This window comes from Panulirus ornatus, chromosome 56 (assembly GCF_036320965.1).
Source record: "Panulirus ornatus isolate Po-2019 chromosome 56, ASM3632096v1, whole genome shotgun sequence".
NCBI classification, from domain to species: domain Eukaryota; kingdom Metazoa; phylum Arthropoda; class Malacostraca; order Decapoda; family Palinuridae; genus Panulirus; species Panulirus ornatus.
Window position 1 is genome coordinate 33,504,805 of NC_092279.1, and position 23,230 is coordinate 33,528,034.

The following is a 23,230-nucleotide window of genomic DNA, read 5'->3' on the forward strand; positions in this document are numbered from 1 at the left end:
TCTCAACAGCAGTTCTGATAGTAAGATATTCAGGCTACAGACACTCAGGGTAATCTCAGATTCCTCAACTCCTATGTATTATGAGTGAGCGAAGCACACCATCACGATTAGCATAGGACGACAGCGATAAGTGACAACACTTGCCATATGAGACAGTTTAAGTTCTGCTCCAGCATTAGATTGTAGTACACACGTTAGATGAAGCACCAATGTAAAAGTGACAAGTGGTGGTAGGATTTCTCAGAATTTTATTTGTACTCATGAACACAGGTAACAAGATCAATTTGACAAATTACGTTCAATTACAACTTTTAGGTGATTCATTCGTAGTCACCAAAAATCCTTAATTACAAGGTTATAACATAATGTCACACACTAGGGGACAACACTTTTTAAACCGTATATTTTTGCAGCTTTTTCGATGTCATTCCCTTAGAGTGATGGCTTTGTCCTCCGTGTGCAAGGTGCAAAGCGTTGTGGTGACCCTCCGGGAGCAAGTGTGGTGACAGAGTGAACGAAGGTGAGCACAAGCTTGGTGAAGTGTGACGTGTTCCAGTCCGTTGGTGACGTAGTGCTCACCTAAGGACGTCAGTAACGTCAGTGACGACGTAGTGACGTGGACGACGCAAGGGTTGACGTGAAGACTATAAAGATCAGCAACAGGACACGTCGTGTGGGATCTTTATCTGAAGTTGGTATGGTGTGATGACACGTATCATTAGCGGAAGAGTGTGTGGGACTCCGTCGGCCACAGACAACGAACTTAACTGAGTTAATATGTGATTGTGTGACCTGTGGATGGACTGTTTAATTTGTATATATATTGTGTGACCCGTGGACAGACTGTTTAATTTGTATATATTGTGTGACCTGTAAACAGACTGTTTAAATTGTATATATATATATATATATATATATATATATATATATATATATATATATATATATATATATATATATATATATATATATATATATATATATATATATATATATTGTGTGACTTATGGACAGACTGTTTAATATGTATACATTTTGTGACCTGTGGACAGACTGTTTAATTTGTATATTTTGTTTGACCTATTTGTCGGACTGTTTCATTTGTATATATTTTAGGATTAAATGTTAAGCGCGTATTAGGTCTTCTTGGATATATTTCCATAAGATAAGGAGTTGTTACCAAATTTGTTATTCATAATGTATGACATTTTCACTCCCCACTTCACATTGATGTAAACGCACCACTTGATGTTGCCCTATACATTCCAGTCCTGAGTGTGACACTGCGTGAAAAATGTCCACTGGAATTAGTAAATGTGTTCTTCACACACACTGTTGAATAGTGATGATCCGTGACATCACTTTGATTTCGTACACGAATAGATGACCAAGTGTTATTTAGGGTAGGTGAAAACAACGGGGCTACTTCAGCAAGTATTACCGAAGCCGGAATCACCTTTACTTTCATATCTACCGTCATATCTGATCGGTTTTCTACATATATGCTGCCACAATATATCTCATCACGATCATCCAACCAAACATTTAAATATAACTTTACATCGATCATTCTGAAGCCAAATCTTGAAGGTATGATCAGTGTGAAAATTAATCGGTTGAATGAGATCAATTCTAGGTCAGCTTTACCTGATCTGAGTTAGATAAGTCAGCTTTGCCTGATCTAAGTCATATAAGTCAGCTTTACCTGATCTGAGTTAGATAAGTCCGCTTTACCTGATCTAAGTTAGATAAGTCAGGTTTACCTGGTCTAAGTCATATAAGTCAAGTTTACCTGATCTAAGTTAGATAAGTCAGGTTTACCTGATCTAAGTTAGATAAGTCAGGTTTACCTGATCTAAGTTAGATAAGTCAGGTTTACCTGGTCTAAGCTAGATGCGTCAGCTTTATTTGATCTAGGTTAGATAAGTCAGCTTTTCCTAAGTTAGATATGTCATCTTCACCTGATCTAAGTTAGAAAAGTCAACTTCACCTGATCTAAGTTATAAAAGTCAGCTTCTGATCTAAGCTAAATAAGTCAGCTTTACTTGATCTAAGTTTGATAAGTCAGGTTTACCTGATCTAAGTTATATAAGTCAACTTTACCAAATCTAAGTTAGATAAGTCAGCTTTATCTGATCTAAGTTAGATATGTCAGCTTTACCTAATCTACGTTAGATCATACAGCTTTAACTGATCTAAGTTAGGTAAGTAAGCTTCACCTGATAAAAGTTACATAAGTCTGCTTCACCTGATCTAAGTTAGATAGGTCAGCTTTACCTGATTTAAGTTAGATAAGTCAGCTTTACCTGGTTTAAGTTAGATAAGTCAGTTTTACTAGATTCAAAATTAGGTGAGTCAGCTTCACGTGAACTAAGTTAGATAAGTCAGCTTCAGCTGATCTAAGTTAGATAAGTCAGCTTCACCTGATCTAAGTTAGATAAGTCAGCTTTACCTGATCTAAGTGATATAAGTCAGCTTTACCTGATCGAAGTTAGATTAGTCAGTTTTACCCGATCTAATTTAGATAGGTCAGCTTCACGTGATCTGAGTTAGATAAGTCAGCTTCAAATGATCTATGTTAGATAAGTCAACTTTACCTGATCTAAGTTAGATAAATCAGCTTTACCTGATCTAAGTTAGATAGATGAGATTCAAATGTCTTGCGTTAGAGATGTTAGCTTGATCTAAGTTAGATAAGTTAGCTTTACACTATCTAAGTTAGATAAATGAGCTCTATACTATCTAAGTTAGATAAGTCAGCTTTACCTGATCTAGGTTAGATAAGTCAGCTTTCCCTGATCTAAGTTTTATAAGCCAGCTTCATCTCAGTTCGACATGTCGTCTTTACCTGATCTAAGTTAGATAACTCAGTTTAACCTTATCTAAGTTAGATAAGTCAGCTTTACCTGATCTAAGTTGGATAAGTCAATTTTACCTGATCTAGGTTAGATAAGTCAGCTTTCTCTGATCTAAGTTATATAAGTCAACTTTACCTGATCAAAGTTGGATAAGTAGCTTCACATTATCTGAGCTGACTTATCAAGTCTGCTTTACCTAATCTAAGTTAGATCAGTCAGTTTTCCCTGATCTGAGTTATGTAAGTCAGCTTTGCTTGATCGAAGTTGGATAAATCAGCTTCACATTATCTAAGCTGACTTGTCAAGTCAGCTTTACCTGATCTATGTTAGATCAGTCAGCTTCATATAAGTTGGACATATCATCTTTACCTGATCTAAGTTAGATAATTAAGTTTAACCTTATCTACGTTAGATAAGTCAGATTTACCTGATCTAAGGTAGATAAGTCAGCTTTACCTGAACTAAGTTAGATAATTCAGCTTTACCTGATCTAAGACAGATCAGTCATCTTTACCTGATCTAAGTTACATAATTCAGCTTCACCTAATCTAAGTTAGATAAGTCAGCTTTATCTGATTTAAGTTAGATAAGAGAGCTTTACCTAATCTTAGTTACATAGGTAAGCTTTACCTGATCTGAATTAGGTAAGTCAGCTTCACCTGATCTAAGTTAGATAAGTCTACCTGATCTAAGTAAGATAAGTCAGCTTTACCTGATCTAAGTTAGATAAGTTAGCTTTACCTGATTTATGTAAGATATGTCAGCTTTACCTTACGGAAGTTAGGTAAGTCAGCTTTACCTGATCTATTCTAGATAAGTCAGCTTAACCTGATCTAAGTTAGATAAGTCAGTTTTACCTGATCTAAGTTAGAGAAGTCAACTTCACCTGATCTAAGCTAGATAAGCCTGCTTCACCTAAGTTAGACATGTTAGCTTTACTTGATCTAATTTACATAATTCAATTTTACCTTATTTAAGTTAGATAAGTCAGTTCTACCTGATCTAAGTTAGAAAAGTCAGCTTTACCTGATCTGATTTAGATAAGTCAGCTTCACCTTACCTAAGTTAGATATGGCAAGTTTACCTGGCCTAAGTTAGATAAGTCTGCTTTAACTAATCTAAGTTAGATAAGGTGGCTTTACCTGATCTTAGTTGGATAAGTCAACTTTACCTGATCTAAGTTAGATTATACAGCTTTACATGATCTAAGTTAGGTAAGTCAGCTTCAAATGATCTAAGTTACATAGGTCAGCTTTATCTGATCTAAGTTAGAAAAGTATCCTTTACATGATCTAAGTTAGATAAGTCATCTTTCCCTGATCTAAGTTAGCTTTAACTGATAGAAGTTAGATAAGTCAGCTTCACATTATCTAAGTTAGATAAGTCAGCTTTACCTGATCTAAGTTAGATAAGTCAGCTTCATCTAAGTTCGAAATGTCATCTTTATCTGATCTAAGTTAGATAATTCAGTTTAACCTTTTCTAAGTTATATGAGTAAGTTTTACCTGATCTAAGTTATATAAGTCAGCTTTACCTGATCTAAGTTAGATAAGTCAGCTTAACTGATCTAGGTTAAACAGGTCAGCTGTATCTGATCTAAGTTAGATAAGTCAGCTTTACCTGATCTTAGTTAGATAAGCTTTACCTGATCTAAGTTACGGAAGTCAGCTTCACCTGATCTAAGTTAGATAATTCAGATTTACCCGATCTAATTTAGATAAGTCAGCTTCACCAGACCTAAGTTAGATAAGTCAGCTTTACCTCATCTAAGTTAGGTAAGTCAGCTTCACCTGATCTATGTTAGTTAAGTCAGCTTTACCTGATCTAACTTAGATAAGTCAGCTTTACCTGATCTAAGTTAGAGAAGGCAGCTTCACTTGATCAAAGTTACATGAGTCAGCTTTACCACATCTACGTTAGATAAATCAGCTTCACCTAAGTTAGCATGTCATCTTTACCTGATCTAAGTTCAATAAATCAGTACTTCCTCATCTAACCTAGATGATTCAGCTTTTCCTGATCTAAGTTAGATAAATCAGCTTCACCTGATATAAGTTAGATAAGTCAGCTCTATCTGATATAAGCTAGACTAGTCAGCTCTATCTGATCTAAGTTAGATAAGTCAAGTTTACCTTATCTAAGTTAGGTAAGTCAGCTTTACCTGATCTATGTTAGATAAGTCCGCTTTATTTGATCTAAATGAGAAAAGTCAGCTTTGCATTATCTAAGTTAGATAAGTCAGCTTTACCTGATCTAAGTCAGATGAATCAGCTTTCACTGATCTAAGTTATATAAGTCAGCTTTACCTGATAAGTAAGGTAAGTCAGCTTCACATTATCTACGTTAGATAAGTCAGCTTCACTTGATCTAAGTTAGATAAGTTAGCTTCATCTAAATTCGACATGTCATCTTTACCTGATCTAAGTTAGATAATTCAGTTTAACTTTATTTAAGTTAGATAAGCCAGCTGTAACTGATCTAAGTTAGATAGGTCAGCTTTACCTCATTTAATGTAGATAAGTTAGCCTTAACTTATTTAAATTAGTTAAGTCAGATTCACCTGATCTAAGTTAGATAAGTCAGCTTTACCTGATCTAAGTTAGATAAATCAGTTTTACCTGATCTAATGTAGATAAGCTAGCGTTAACTTATTTAAGTTAGTTAAGTCAGATTCACCTGATCTAAGTTAGATAAGTCAGCTTTACCTGATCTAAGTTAAATAAGTCAGCTGTATCTGATCGAAGTTAGATAAATCAGCTTTACCTGATCTTAGTTAGATAGGTAAGCTCTACCTGATCTAAGTTACGGAAGTTAGCTTCACCTGATCTAAGTTAGATAAGTCAGCTCTACCTTATTTAAGTTAGATAAGTCAGCTTTACCTGATCTAATTTAGATAAGTCAGCTTCGCCTGATCTGAGTTAGATAAGTCAGCCTTAACTCATCTAAGTTAGGTAAGTCAACTTCACCTGATCTATATTAGACATGTAAGCTTTACCTCATCTAACTTAGATAAGTCGACTTTACCTGATCTAAGTTAGAGAAGTCAGCTTTATTTGATCTAAGTTAGATAAATCAGCTTCACATGATCTAAGTTAGATAAGTCAGCTTTACCTGATCTACGATAGACGAGTCAGCTTCACCTAAGTTAGACATGTCAGCTTTACCTGATCTAAGTTAGATAAATAAGTTATTCCTTTTCCAAGTTAGATAAGTCAGCTTTACCTGATCTAAGTTAGATAATTCAGTTCCACCTGATCTAAGTTAGATAAGTCATCTCTACCTGATCTAAGTTATATAAGTCAGTTTACCTGATCTATGTTAGATAAGTCGGCTTCACCTGACCTAAGTTAGATAAGTCAGGTTTACCTGATCTAAGTTATATAAGTCTGCTTCACCTGATCTAAGTTAGATAAGTCAGCTTAACTGATCTAAGTTATATAAGTCTGCTTCACCTGATCTAAGTTAGGTAAGTTAGCTTGAAATGATCTAATTTAGATAAGTCTGCTTCACATGATCTAAGATAAGTCAGCTTCACCCCATCTAAGTTAGATAAGTCAGCCTCAAATCATGTAAGTCATATAAGTCAACTTTACGTGATGTAAGTTAGATAAGTCAGTCTTACCTAATCTAAGTTAGATAAGTTACCTTCACCTGATCTAAGTTAGACAAGTGAACTTTACCTAATCTTAGTTAGATAATTTAACTTTTACCTGATCTAAGTTAGATAAGTCAGCTTTACCTGATCTAAGTTAGATAAGTCAGCTTTACCTGATCTATGTTAGATAAGTCAGTTTCACCTGTCCTAAGTTAGATAAATCATCTTTACAGTATAGAAGTTAGATAAGCCAGCTTTACATGAAATAAGATGAATAAGTTAGCATTTCCTGATCTAAGTTAGGTGAGTCAGCTTTACCTAAAATAAGTTAGATAACTTAACTTTACCTAATTTAAGTTAGATAAGTCTGCTTTACCTGATCTAAGTACATACGTCAGCTTTACCGGATCTAAGTTAATTAAGTCAGCTTTACTTGATCTAAGTTAGATAAGTCAGCTTCACCTGATCTACGTTAGATAAGTCAGCTTTACCTGATCTAAGTTAGATAAGTCAGCTTTACCTGATCTATGTTAGATAAGTCAGTTTCACCTGTCCTAAGTTAGATAAGTCAGCTTGTTCTATGATAAATAAATCATCTTTACAGTATAGAAGTTAGATAAGCCAGCTTTACATGAAATAAGATAGATAAGTTAGCATTTCCTGATCTAAGTTAGGTTAGTCAGCTTTACCTAATATAAGTTAGATAAGGTAACTTTGCCTAATTTAAGTTAGATAAGTCTGCTTTACCTGATCTAAGTACATAAATCAGCTTTACCGAATCTAAGTTAGTTAAGTCAGCTTTACTTGATCTAAGTTAGATAAGTCATCTTTACATGAAATAAGTTAGATAAGGCAGTTAATGCCTTATCTAAGTTGGATAACTCAGCTTTGCCTGATCTAAGTTAGATAAGTCAGCTTCACCTGATCTACGTTAGATAAGTCAGCTTTACCTGATCTAAGATAGATAAGTTAGCTTTACCTGATCTAAGTTAGATCAGTTAGCTTTACTTGATCTAAGTATATAAGTCAGTTTTGCCTGATCTAAGTTAGTTAAGGCAGCTTTACCTGATATTAGTCAGATAAGTCAGGTTTACCTGATCTAAGTTAGATAAGTCATCCTCACCCGATCTAAGTTAGGTAAGTCAGCTTCACATTATGTATGTTAGATAATTCAGTTTTACCTTAAGTATGTTAGGTAACTTAGCTTTCTCTGACGTAAGTTAGATAAGTCAGCTTTTCCTGATCTAAGTTAGAGAAGTCAGCTTTACCTGATCTAAGGTAGATAAGTCAGCTTTACCTGATGTGAATTAGATAAGTCAGCTTTTTCTGATCTAAGTTAGATAAGTCAGCTTCACCTGATCTAGGTTAGATAAGTCAGTTCTATCTGATCTAAGTTAGATAAATCAGCTCTACATGATATAAGTTAGATAAGTCAGCTTCACCTAACCTAAGTTAGATAAGTCAGCTTTACCTGATCTATGTTAGATAATTTAGCTTTACTTGATCTATGTTAGATTAGTCAGCTTTACCTGATCTACTTAAATAAGTAAGCTTTACCTGATCTAAGTTAGATAAGTCAGTTTTACCTGGTCTAAGTTTGATAAGTAAGATTAACTGCTTTAAGTTAGATAAGTCAGCTTTACCTGATCTAAGTTAGATAAGTCAGCTTAACCTGATCTAAGTTAGACAAGTCATCTTCACCTGATCTAAGGTAGATGAATCAGCTTCACCTTATCTAAATTAGATAAGTTAGCTTTACCTGATTTAAGTTAGATAAGTCAGCTTTTCCTGATCTAAGATAAGTCAGCTTTACCTGATCTAAGTCAGATAAATCAGCTTCACCTGATCTAAGTCAGATAAGTCAGCTTCGCATGATCTAAGTTCGATAAGTCAGCTTCACCTGGTCTAAGTTGTATAAGTCAGCTTTACCTGATCTGATTAGATAAGTCAGTTTCAAGTAAGTTAGACATGTCAGCTTTACCTGATCTAAGTTCTATAATTCAGCTTTAGCTAATCTAAGTTAGATAAGTCAGCTTCACCTGATCTAAGTTAGATAAATCAGCTTTGCCTGATCTAAGTTAGATATGTCAACTTTTTTTGATCTAAGTTAGATAAGTCAGCTTTACCTGATCTACATTACATAAATCAGCTTCACCCGACTTAAGTTAGGTAAGTCAGCTTTACCTGACCTAAGTTAGATGAGTGTAATTTTCAATGTGATTGATCTCTTGGATGAAATACGATGGTTCATGATATACGATAACGATCCACAACCATGAACTTGTGTCGTAGTCACAGTGGACTTACGTCAGCAACGCCGTCACCAGCTCCATCGTTGTTACTATACTAATATAAGTTAGATAATTTAACTTTACCTAATTCAAGTTAGATAAGTCTGCTTTATCTGATCTAAGTGCATAAGTCAGCTTTACCGGATCTAAGTTAGTTAAGTCAGCTTTACATGAAGTAAGTTAGATAAGGCAGTTATGCCTTATCTAAGTTAGATAAGTTACTATGGTACGTGGTAGCTGGCTCATACGTGGCTGATGGTGGTATAAATGTTCGCATTATCACAAGCCTCTGGTATCTTTCCTCCACCTCACTGGTTCTGAACTGTGTACCTGGCAGACCGGAGTTTGCCTCGTGGTTACGCTGTGGTTATTGACATTCCTTGTGTTGGTGCGCTACAGCCACGTCTTCCTGGTCGTGCTCACCTAGCCACTATCCTTGCCATGTGTGACTGTCTTCTGAAGAAGGACGAGGATCGTCTCTCTGTGAATACATGGCACCTTTTGCTCATAAGTCCTCACGTCCTACAACGGTTACATCCTCACGGTCATACTGACCATTCATTCATCACTTCTACAGACAGTGAGTGGCTGCCCCAGAGGGACGGGGGTCGCCTGATAGTGACTACGTGGCTGCTGGCGTCCCTAGTGTTCATGACCTCCTACAGCGGCATCCTGACGGCCATGTTGACCCTTCCTCGGGTCACTATCACGGTTGATTCCTTAGGTGACCTCGTTTCCCAGTCTGACCTCGCATGGAGAATTGAAGCAGGCGCTGCCATGCTGACATATCTTCAGGTAACTATACGACTAACAAAGAAAAAAAATCTTGTTTTATAGATGACAAATGAATTGAGATATCCTTTCTGAATGTTTTGACCCCTTTAGAGACATCAATCTTCAATACAGACTGCCAATCATCCAGTAATGTGTATATCAGTGTCTTATCTATAATGTTCCTTCAGAAACTAAAGTGTGCTTTTGATCATACAAAATGCAAGGAGTCGAAGGACGAGGTGCGTCAGAAGGCCTACAGAGAGATGGGTCCGACCATCGTCGCTTGCTTGTCGGAGCGCCATGCCATCGCTGACGGCAAGTTCGCTGCCATCTGCGACGAGACCACCATGATGAAAGCCATGGCTGTAGACTTCAGGTATGTGAGCGGTGACCACCATGATGAAAGCCATGGCTGTAGACTTCAGGTATGTGAGCGGTGACCACCATGATGAAAGCCATGGCTGTAGACTTCAGGTATGTGGGCGGTGACCACCATAAAGAGACTTGTTTATAGAAATACTAGAAGAGACTGAGTGTAGAATAGAAAAAGGTGAGACAAAATGAAGTTAGAGGAATAGGAGGAATTCAGGGAAGCAGTGCTGGCATATGCGAGAAAAGTGTGCGGCATGCAGAAGGTGTGAGGGTAGTGAGTGATGAGATGACGAAGTAAAGTTGTTAGTGAGGGAGGAAAAGAGAGGTGTATGGGAGGTACTTACAGGGAAGAAGTACGAGTAATTGGGGAATTTACATGAGAAAGCAGGTAGGAGGTCAAGAGTAAGGTGCAAGGTTTGAAAAGGAAGGCAAATGAGAGTTGAGGTGAGCAAATATCAGCAGACTTCATAAAGATAATTTGATCTGGAAAGAATCGGCGAAAGGGCGACACAGGGATGTGCTAACAGGTAGTCATGAAAGGTGGGGAGAGAAGAGAGAGTATTTTGAAGGACTGTTGAATGTGATGATTGGGTGGCAGATAGAGGGTATTTGAGGTATGCGATGTGAAAGAATCTTGGCAAGTAGTCAGGTGAAGAAAGCGGATGTGGTTAAAGCCTTAAGTAAGATGAATGTGGCGAGGCCGCTGGAGTGGATGGTACCGCGAGTAAATTTCTTCAGAAAGGGGAGTGACTGTGTAGTTCACTGATCACTTAGGATTCTCATGGTATGAATGGATCATGATGAGGTACTTAAGCTTCGGCGAAATGCATGTACAGACAGAGCAGCCGAATTGAAGGAAGTGATGGTCCGACCGGGTGACCATCACTTGCTAGGGGCACAGAGTCCCGCTGAATGCTGGAATCAGTACTCCTGGGGAAGAGCGTTCAACTGTCGAAACAGTGAAGTATGTCTCGGTTTTAACCAGTTTGTTTCTACACCTTCCTGTTTTACACACACACACACACACACACACACACACACACACACACACACACACACACACACACACATATATATATATATATATATGTATATATATATATATATATATATATATATATATATATGTTATTTATTATATTCATTTTGCTTTGTCGCTGTCTCCCGCGTTAGCTAGGTAGCGCAAGGAAACAGACGAAAGAATGGCCCAACCCACCCACATACACATGTATATACAAACACGTCCACACACGCAAATATACATACCTATACATCTCAACGTATACATATATATACACACACAGACATATACATATATACACATGAACATCAATTATACTGTCCGCCTTTATTCAACCCCCTCCCACCTCATGAGCGCGGGGTAGCGCCAGGAAAAGACAACAAAGGCCACATTCGTTCACACTCAGTCTCTGGCTGTCATGTAATAATGCACCAAAACCACAGCTCCCTATCCACACCCAGCCCCTCCGGAACTTTCAATGGTTTACCCCAGACGCTTCACATGCCCTGCTTCAATCCATTGACAGCACGTCGACCCCGGTATACCAAATCGTTCCAATCCACTCTATTCCTTGCACACCTTTCACCCTCCTGCATGTTCAGGTCCCGATCATTCAAAATCTTTTTCACCCCATCTTTCCACCTCCAATTTGGTCTCCCACTTCTCCTCGTTCCCTCCACTTCTGACAAATATATCCTATTGGTCAATCTTTCCTCACTCATTTTCCATGTGACCAAACCATTTCAAAACACACTCTTCTGCTCTCTCAACCACACTCTTTTTATTACCACATTTGGTATACCGGGGTCGACGTGCTGTCAGTGGATTGAACCAGGGCATGTGAAGCGTCTAGGGTAAATCACGGAAAGTTCTGTGGGGCCTGGATGTAGGAAAGGGAGCTGTTTTCAATGTATTATACATGACAGCTAGAGACTGTGTGTGAACGAAAGTGGCCTTTGTTGTCTTTTCCTAGCGCTACTTCGTGCACATGCTGGGGGAGGGGGTTGTTATTTCATCTGTGGCGGGGTGACTAAGGGAATGAATAAAGGCAGATAGTATGAATTATGTACATGTATATATAAATGTATATGTCTGTGTGTGTATGTATATGTATACGTTGAGATGTATAGGTATGTGTATTTGCGTGTGTGGACGTGTATGTACACACTTGCGTATGTGGGTGGGTTGGGCCATTCTTTCGTCTGTTTCCTTGCGCTATCTCGCTAACGTAGGAGACATCGAAAAGTAAAATATATAAAATAGATAAATATATTATCCTCAAACACATCATTTCCAGCACATCCATCCTCCTCCGCACACCTGTATCTATAGTCCACGCCTCGCAACCATATAACATTGTTGGAACCACTATTCTTTCAAACATACACATTTTTGCTTTCCAAGATAACGTTCTCGACTTCCACACATTTTTCAACGCTCCCAGAACTTTCGGCCCCTCCTCCACCCTATGATTCACTTCCGCTTCCATGGTTCCATCCGCTGCCAAATTCACTCCCAGATATCTAAAACACTTCACTTCCTATTCAAAGTTACCTCCCAATTGACTTGTCCCTCAACCCTACTGCACCTAATGATAATATGCACTCCCATAAAATTTCCCAGGAATACTCAACACACTTATACTTCTTTAATCTGAGCACTCACTTTTATCCCCTTTGCCTTTGTACAATGGCACTATGCAAGCATTCCACCAATCCTCAGGCATCTCACCATGAGTCATACATACATTAAAAAACCTTACTAACCAGTCAACAATACAGTCACCCATTTTTTAATATATTCCACTGCAATACCATCCAAACCCTCTGCCTTGCCGGCTTTCATCTTCCGCAAGGTTTTTACTACCTCTTCTCTGTTTACCAAATCCTTCCCGCTAACCCTCTCACTTTGCACACAACCTTGACCAAAACACACTATATCTGCCACTCTATCACCAAACACATTCAACAAACCTTCAAAATACTCACTCCATCTCCTTCTCACATCACCACTACTTGTTATCACCTCCTCATTAGCTCCCTTCACTGATGTTCCCATGTGTTCTCTTGTCTTACGCACTTAATTTACCTCCTTGCAAAACATCTTTTTATTTTCCCTAAAATTTAATGATACTCTCTCACCCCAACTGTCATTTGCCCTCTTTTATATATATATATATATATATATATATATATATATATATATATATATATATATATATATATATATATATATATATATATATATATATATATATATATAAGGAATAGAGTGAATTGGAGCGATGTGGTATACCGGGGTTGACGTGCTGTCAGTGGATTGAATCAAGGCATGTGAAGCGTCTTGGGTAAACCATGGAAAGCTGTGTAGGTATGTATATTTGCGTGTGTGGACGTATGTATATACATGTGTATGGGGGTGAGTTGGGCCATTTCTTTCGTCTGTTTCCTTGCGCTACCTCGCAAACTCGGGAGACAGCGACAAAGCAAAGTAAATAGATGAATATATATATATATATATATATATATATATATATATATATATATATATATATATATATATATATATATATATATATATATATATATATATATATATATATATGTATATATATATATATATATATATATATATATATATATATATGGTATACCGGGGTCGACGTGCTGGTAATGGACTGAACTAGGGCATGTGAGGCGTCTGGGGTATACTATCGAAAGGCCTGTGATGCCTGGATGTGGAAAGCGAGCTGTTGTTTCGGTGCATTACATATGACAGCCTGAGTCCAAGTGTCACCAAATGTGGCCTTTTTTGTCTTTTCCTAGCGCTTCTTCGTTGATGGGTGGAGGAGGGTAATGCTATTTCATGTGTGGCTGGATGGGAAAGAGAATGGATGAAGGCAGCAAGTATGAATATGTACATGTGTATATATGTATATGTATGTATACGTTGGAATCTGTATGTATGTATATATGCGTGTATTGGCGTTCATGTCTATACATGTGTACGTGAGCAGGTTGGGCCATTCCTCATTTGTTTCCTTGCTGACGCGGGAGACGGCGATTAAGTATAGTATTGATATATATGGACAGTAATCGCATGTTTCCTTGTAGGAGGTTTTGGAGTTTGGGTGGTTGGTGAGAGGAGTTTAGGTGGGGTTGAGACGGGGGAGCAGGATGAGAGGGGGGGGGGGGGGGGGGGGGGGGGCGTGATGAGTTTTGGAGGGGCCGTGGGGGGATGGGCTGCAGTGGGCGGGTAACAGAAGGGGTGGGTTGGAACAGGGAGTGGCTAGTGAGCGAGTGTCGCAGAGGAGGTTGTGTGTGTGTGTGTGAGTGTGTGTGTGTGCGTGTGTGTGTGTGTGTGTGTGTGAGGGTATGGTAAATAGCGCCATTTTTAAACTCTTCATCTCCTGCCTTTGTATAAACCTTCCGCAGTTACAGTCTTGATCTCTGCCTTACTTATATCACTTTGTTTAGACTTCTCTTCAAATTTGTAACAGTTACGCAAAAGGCACAATCTCTGTACGTTCTGGCGGGTCATATTGTCGTAAAATCCTCAATAAAACCTCGACCACAGGATATACATAGGTGCCAGTGAAAAAAGGAAATCAATTACACAAATGTACACACTGAAATGTACACTAAAAATCTAATATGTGTAATTAAAGTGATGCAACACTTATTAACGTAGGAGGAACAATCATCGATGGTAACTGATGGCAATGCGCTGTGATGTTGGTAGCTTATTGGCTAGCGGTGACCTCTTCTGATCTGACAATTGGGCACAGTACGAGCTCCTAAGCTCCCGAGGGCGTAGCTAGAGAGAGAGAGAGAGAGAGAGAGAGAGAGAGAGAGAGAGAGAGAGAGAGAGAGAGAGAGAGAGAGAGAGAGAGAGAGAGAGAGAGAGAGAGAGATAATAAGTGATCCCTACTGTTCACAGCACCAGTGGTCAGTGTCACCTGTACATGACACAGGAGAAGGTGATGAGCAACGCCATGATGAGTCTGGCCTTCAAGAAGGACTCCCAGTACCTCGCCACAGCCAATCATCTGTAAGGCTCATGATTTTTGATACTATGGGGCTTATACATTTCTATATTAACTCATATATACATATATATATATATATATATATATATATATATATATATATATATATATATATATATATATATATATATATATATATATATATATATATATATATATATATCCCTGAGGATAGGGGAGAAAGAATACTTCCCACGCATTCCTCACGTGTCGTAGAAGGCGAATAAAGGGGACGGGAGAGGGGGGCCAGAAACCCTACCCTCCTTGTATTTTAACTTTCTAAAAGGGGAAACAGAAGGAGTCACGCTAGGAGTGCTCATCCTCCTCGAAGGCTCAGATTGGGGTGTTTAAATGTGTGTGGATGTAACCAAGATGAGAAAAAAGTAGAAATAGGTGGTATGTTTGAGGAAAGGAACCTGGATATTTTGGCTCTGAGTGAAACGAAGCTAAAGGGTAAAGGGGAAGAGTGGTTTGGGAATGTCTTGGGAGTAAAGTCAGGGGTTAGTGAGAGGACAAGAGCAAGGGAAGGAGTAGCACTACTCCTGAATCAGGAGTTGTGGGAGTATGTGATATAGTGTAAGAAAGTAAATTCTAGATTGATATGGGTAAAACTGAAAGTTGATGGAGAGAGATGGGTGATTATTGGTGCATATGCACCTGGGCACGAGAAGAAAGATCATGAGAGGCAAGTGTTTTGGAAGCAGCTGAATGAGTGTGTTAGTGGTTTTGATGCACAAGACTGGGTTATAGTGATGGGTGATTTGAATGCAAAGGTGAGTAATGTGGCAGCTGAGGGAATAATTGGTATACATGGAGTGTTCAGTGTTGTAAATGGAAATGGTGAAGAACTTGTAGATTTATGTGCTGAAAAAGGACTGGTGATTGGGAATACCTGGTTTAAAAAGCGAGATATAAATAAGTATACGTATGTAAGTAGGAGAGATGGCCAGAGAGAGTTATTGGATTACGTGTTAATCGATAGAGACACTAAAGAGACTTTTGGATGTTAATGTGCTGAGAGGTGCAACTGGAGGGATGTCTGATCATTATCTTGTGGAGGCGAAGGTGAAGATTTGTGGGGGTTTTCAGAAAAGAAGAGAGAATGTTGGGGTGAAGAGAGTGGTGAGAGTAAGTGAGCTTGGGAAGGAGACTTGTGTGAGGAAGTACCAGGAGAGACTGAGTACAGAATGGAAAAAGGTGAGAACAAAGGAGGTAAGGGGAGTGGGGGAGGAATGGGATGTATTTAGGGAAGCTGTGATGGCTTGCGCAAAAGATGCTTGGGGCATGAGAAGCGTGGGAGGTGGGTTGATTAGAAAAGGTAGTGAGTGGTGGAATGAAGAAGTAAGATTATTAGTGAAAGAGAAGAGAGAGGCATTTGGACGGTTTTTGCAGGGAAAAAATGCAAATGAGTGGGAGAGGTATAAAGGAAAGAGGCAGGAGGTCAAGAGAAAGGTGCAAGAGGTGAAAATGAGGGTAAATGAGAGTTGGGGTGAGAGAGTATCATTAAATTTCAGGGAGAATAAAAAGATGTTTTGGAAGGAGGTAAATAAAGTGCATAAGACAAGGGAGCAAATGAGAACTTCAGTGAAGGGGGCTAATGGGGAGGTGATAACAAGTAGTGGTGATGTGAGAAGGAGATGGAGTGAGTATTTTGAAGGTTTGTGGAATGTGTTTGATAATAGAGTGGCAGATATAGGGTGTTTTGGTCGAGGTGGTGTGCAAAGTGAGAGGGTTAGGGAAAATGATTTGGTAAGTAGAGAAGAGCTAGTAAAGCTTTACGGAAGAAGAAAGCCGGCAAGGCAGCGGGTTTGGATGGTATTGCAGTGGAATTTATCAAAAAAGGGGGTGACTGTATTGTTGACTGGTTGGTAAGGTTATTTAATGTATGTATGATTCATGGTGAGGTGCCTGAGGTTTGGCGGAATGCTTGCATAGTGCCATTGTACAAAGGCAAAGGGGATAAGAGTGAGTGCTCAAATTACAGAGGTATAAGTTTGTTGAGTATTCCTGTTAAATTATATGGGAGGGTATTGATTGAGAAGGTGAATGCGTGTACAGAGTATCAGATTGGGGAAGAGCAGTGTGGTTTCAGAAGTGGTAGAGGATGTGTAGATCAGGTGTTTGCTTTGAAGAATGTATGTGATAAATACTTAGAAAGAAATGGATTTGTATGTAGCATTTATGGATCTGGAGAAGGCATATGATAGAGTTGATAGAGATGCTCTGTGGAATGTATTATGAATATATGGTGTAGGAGGCAAGTTGTTAGAAGCAGTGAAAAGTTTTTATCGAGGATGTAAGGCATGTGTACGTGTAGGAAGAGAGGAAAGTGATTGGTTCTCAGTGAATGTAGGTTTGCGGCAGGGGTGTGTGATGTCTCCATGGTTGTTTAAATTGTTTATGGATGGGGTTGTTAGGGAGGTGAATGCAAGAGTTTTGGAAAGAGGGGCAAGTATGCAGTCTGTTGTGCATGAGAGAGCTTGGGAAGTGAGTCAGTTGTTGTTCGCTGATGATACAGCGCTGGTGGCTGATTCATGTAAGAAACTGCAGAAGTTGGTGACTGAGTTTGGTAAAGTGTGTGAAAGAAGAAAGTTAAGAGTAAATGTGAATAAGAGCAAGGTTATTAGGTACAGTAGGGTTGAGGGTCAAGTCAATTGGGAGGTAAGTTTGAATGGAGAAAAACTGGAGGAAGTAAAGTGTTTTAGATATCTAGGAGTGGATCTGGCAGCGGATGGAACCATGGAAGCGGAAGTGAATCATAGGGTGGGGGAGGGGGCGAAAATTCTGGGAGCCTTGAAAAATGTGTGGAAGTCGAGAACATTATCTCGGAAAGCAAAAATGGGTATGTTTGAAGGAATAGTGGTTCCAACAATGTTGTATGGTTGCGAGGCGTGGGCTATGGATAGAGTTGTGCGCAGGAGGGTGGATGTGCTGGAAATGAGATGTTTGAGGACAATATGTGGTGTGAGGTGGTTTGATCGAGTAAGTAATGTAAGGGTGAGAGAGATGTGTGGAAATAAAAAGAGTGTGGTTGAGAGAGCAGAAGAGGGTGTTTTGAAATGGTTTGGTCACATGGAGAGAATGAGTGGGGAAAGATTGCCCAAGAGGATATATGTGTCAGAGGTGGAGGGAACGAGGAGAAGTGGGAGACCAAATTGGAGGTGGAAAGATGGAGTGAAAAAGATTTTGACTGATCGGGGCCTGAACATGGAGGAGGGTGAAAGGCGTGCAAGGAATATAGTGAATTGGATCGATGTGATATACCGGGTTGACGTGCTGTCAATGGATTGAACCAGGGCATGTGAAGCGTCTGGGGTAAACCATGCAAAGTGTGTGGAGCCTAGATGTGGAAAGGGAGCTGTGGTTTCGGTGCATTACTACATGACACCTAGAGACTTAGTGTGAACGAATGGGGCCTTTGGTGTCTTTCCTAGCGCTACCTCGCACACATGAGTGGGAGGGGGTTGTTATTCCATATGTGGCGAGGTGGCGATGGGAACAAATAAAGGCAGACAGTATGAATTATGTACATGTGTATATATGTATATGTCTGTGTGTGTATATATATGTGTACATTGAGATGTATAGGTATGTATATTGTGCGTGTGTGGACGTGTATGTATATGCATGTGTATGTGGGCGGGTTGGGCCATTCTTTTGTCTGTTTCCTTGCGCTACCTCGCTAACGCGGTAGACAGCGCCAAAGCAAAATAAATATAAATAAAATAAATAAATATATATATATACATATATATATATATATATATATATATATATATATATATATATATATATATATATATATATATATATATATATATATATATATATATATATATGTATATATATATATATATATATATATATATATATATATATATATATATATATATATATATATATATATATATATTTTTTTTTTTTTTTTCTTTTATTTTAAACTATTTGCCATTTCCCGCGTTAGCGAGGTAGCGTTAAGAACAAAGGACTGGGCCTTTTTTGGAATATCCTCTCCTGGCCCCCTCTGTTCCTTCTTTTGGAAAATCAAAAAAAAAAAAAAAACGAGAGGGGAGGATTTCCAGCCCCCCGCTCCCATATATATATATATATATATATATATATATATATATATATATATATATATATATATTTTTTTTTTTTTTTATACTTTGTCGCTGTCTCCCGCGTTTGCGAGGTAGCGCAAGGAAACAGACGAAAGAAATGGCCCAACCCCCCCCCCCCCATACACATGTACATACGTCCACACACGCAAATATACATACCTACACAGCTTTCCATGGTTTACCCCAGACGCTTCACATGCCTTGATTCAATCCACTGACAGCACGTCAACCCCTGTATACCACATCGCTCCAATTCACTCTCTTCCTTGCCCTCCTTTCACCCTCCTGCATGTTCAGGCCCCGATCACACAAAATCTTTTTCACTCCATCTTTCCACCTCCAATTTGGTCTCCCTCTTCTCCTCGTTCCCTCCACCTCCGACACATATATCCTCTTGGTCAATCTTTCCTCACTCATTCTCTCCATGTGCCCAAACCATTTCAAAACACCCTCTTCTGCTCTCTCAACCACGCTCTTTTTATTTCCACACATCTCTCTTACCCTTACGTTACTTACTCGATCAAACCACCTCACACCACACATTGTCCTCAAACATCTCATTTCCAGCACATCCATCCTCCTGCGCACATCTCTATCCATAGCCCACGCCTCGCAACCATACAACATTGTTGGAACCACTATTCCTTCAAACATACCCATTTTTGCTTTCCGAGATAATGTTCTCGACTTCCACACATTTTTCTTTTTTTTTTTGCCGCTGTCTCCCGCGTTTGCGAGGTAGCGCAAGGAAACAGACGAAAGAAATGGCCCAACCCACCCCCATACACATGTATATACATACGTCCACACACGCAAATATACATACCTACACAGTTTTCCATGGTTTACCCCAGACGCTTCACATGCCCTGATTCAATCCACTAACATATATATATATATATATATATATATATATATATATATATATATATATATATATATATATATATATATATATATATATATATATATATATATATATATATATTTATAAATATATATATATATATATATATATATATATATATATATATATATATATATATATATATATATATATATATATATATATATATATATATATATATATATATATATATATATATATATATATATATACATGTTAGTGGATTGAATCAGGGCATGTGAAGCGTCTGGGGTAAACCATGGAAAGCTGTGAGAGAGATGTGTGGAAATAAAAAGAGCGTGGTTGAGAGAGCAGAAGAGGGTGTTTTGAAGTGGTTTGGGCACATGGAGAGAATCAGTGAGGAAAGATTGACCAAGAGGATATATGTGTCGGAGGTGGAGGGAACGAGGAGAAGAGGGAGACCAAATTGGAGGTGGAAAGATGGAGTGAAAAAGATTTTGTGTGATCGGGGCCTGAACATGCAGGAGGGTGAAAGGAGGGCAAGGAATAGAGTAAATTGGAGCGATGTGGTATACCGTGGTTGACGTGCTGTCAGTGGATTGAATCAAGGCATGTGAAGCGTCTGGGGTAAACCATGGAAAGCTGTGTAGGTGTGTATATTTGCGTGTGTGGACGTATGTATATACATTTGTATGTGGGGGGGGTTGGGCCATTTCTTTCGTCTGTTTCCTTGCGCTACCTCGCAAACGCGGGAGACAGCGACAAAGTATAATAAATAAATAAATAAATATATATTAATGTTGATTAATGTGTTGTGCACGGTTCTTTCCATCTATAACTATGTCATCACATAAGTACCCTCATTGGTGAATTCCCTGTCGAGCTATTTCGAACACCTCTGAATAGAACCTGTCACATCTGTGCCCTGATCAAAGTTCCTCATAAGGGATGATGCATGAACATCAAGGAAACTTTATTCTGGTGCTGCTAAGGATTCACCAAGTTTCTGCAGAGCACACATTATTTCAACCTTTTGCTGTGTGTAAGAATCAAGACCAAGCTTGCTAATCTTATGGTTCTCTTCTCAATCTGGGATAGTTTTTCTCGTAGCTGGTCTGGTCTCTTCTTTGCAAGCATCTGAATAACTTCTGGTGTTTTGAAAGCTTGAGATATAGCTGTCTGAATAGCCAGCTGCATGGCACTGAAGGAATCTATCAGCGTCATATCCCCACTGGTCATGCGAGACAGCGAAGATTGAACTTCATGCAACTGCTCAATAGTGTCTTTACGAACTTTTTCATACTCCACTGGATCTGATTCTGCCTTGCGCTCCTCAGGCTCAGCTAATTGGACAACTAATCGATCCAGTTGATCCTCCATCTGCTGCTGCACTTTTGTGTTCCAGATTTTCCTTGACTGGCCATATATGGATATATAAGTATATAAATATACATATATACATACATACATACGTATATATATATATATATATATATATATATATATATATATATATATATATATATATATATATATATATATATATATATATATATATATATATATATATATATATATACGTATACGTTGAAATGTATAGGTATGAATATTTGCGTGTGTGGACGTGTATGTATATACATGTGTATGTGTGTGGGGAGGGCCATTCTATCATCTGTTTCCTTGCGCTACCTCGTTAACGCGGGCGACAGCGACAAAGCAAAATAAGTGAAATAAATGAATATATGTATTAGGTACAGTAGGGTTGAGGGAGAAGTCAACTGTGAGGTAAGTTTGATTGGAGAAAAACTGGAGGAAGTGAAGTGCTTTAAATATCTGGGAGTGGATTTGGCAGCGGATGGAACCATGGAAGCGGAAGTGAATAGTAGGGTGGGGGAGGGGGCGCAAGTTCTGAAAGGCGTTCAAGGAATAGAGTGAACTTTCCATTGTTTACCCTAGACGCTTCACATGCCCTGGTTCAATCCATTGACAGCACGATGACCTCGGTATAGCACATCGTTCCAATTCACTCTATTCCTTGCACGCCTTTCACCCTCCTGCATATTCAGGCTTCGATCACTCAAAATCTTTTTCACTCCATCTTTCCACCTCCAATTTGGTTTCCCACTTCTCCCCGTTCCCTCCACTTCTGACACATATATTCTCTCTGTCAATTTTTCCTCACTCATTCTCTCCATGTGACCAAACCATTTCAAAACACCCTCTTCTGCTCTCTCAACCACACTCTTTTTCATTACCAATCATCTCTCTTACCCTTTCATTACTTACTCGATCAAACCACCTCACACCACATATTGTCCTCAAACATCACATTTCTAGCACATCCACCCTCCTCCGCACAACTCTAACTATAGCCCACGCCTCTCAACCATACATCATTGTTGGAACTACTATTCCTTCAAACATACACATTTTCGCTTTCCAAGATAACGTTCTCGACTTCCACACATTCTTCACCGCGCCCAGAACTTTCGCCACCTCCTCCACCCTATGATTAATTTCCGCTTCAATGATTCCATCCGCTGCCAAATCCACTCCTAGATATCTAAAACACTTCACTTCCTCCAGTTTTTCTCCAATCAAACTTACCTCCCAATTGACTTGTCCCTCAACCCTACTGTACCTAATAACCTTGCTCTTATTCACATTTACTCTCAACTTTCTTCTTTCACACACTTTACCAAACTCAGTCACCAGCTTCTGCAAATTCTCACATGAATCAGCCACCAGCGCTGTAACATCAGCGAACAAGAATTGACTCACTCGCTTTGCTTTTCTAAGTATTTTTCACATACATTCTTAAAAGTAAACACCTGATCCACACATCCTCTACCACTTCTGAAACCACACTGCTCCTCCCCAATCTGATGCTTTGTACATGCCTTAACCCTCTTAATCAATACCCTCCCATATAATTTCCCAGGAACACACAACAAACATATACTTCTGTAATTTGAGCACTCACTTTTATCCCCTTTGTCTTTGTACAATGGTACTATGCAAGCACTCCGCCAATCCTCAGGCACCTCACCATGACTCATACATTAAATATCCTTACCAACGACTCAATAATATATTCACCACTTCTTTTGATAAATTCCACTGCAATACCATCGAAACCTGCTGCCTTGCCGGCTTTCATCTCCCGCAAAGGTTTTACTACCTCTTCTCTGTTTACCAAATCATTCTCCCTAACCCTCTCACTTTGCACACCACTTCGACGAAAACACCCTATATCTGCCACTCTATCATCAAACACAT

At 38.8% G+C, this 23,230-nt stretch overlaps 1 protein-coding gene and 1 pseudogene across 1 annotated transcript in view; one reads left to right on the forward strand and one right to left on the reverse strand.

The window, feature by feature from the left end:
• Nucleotides 1-23,230, forward strand: part of LOC139765803 (glutamate receptor ionotropic, kainate glr-3-like) — a 56,799-nt gene that overhangs the window by 21,902 nt on the left and 11,667 nt on the right. The window contains exons 4-6 of the mRNA XM_071693596.1: nt 9,322-9,539; nt 9,743-9,894; nt 14,851-14,961. Of these exons, the coding sequence (XP_071549697.1) occupies nt 9,322-9,539; nt 9,743-9,894; nt 14,851-14,961 (481 nt within the window). The remainder of the gene's footprint in view (nt 1-9,321; nt 9,540-9,742; nt 9,895-14,850; nt 14,962-23,230) is intronic.
• LOC139765769 (protein LZIC pseudogene) lies at nt 20,812-21,375 on the reverse strand (annotated as a pseudogene).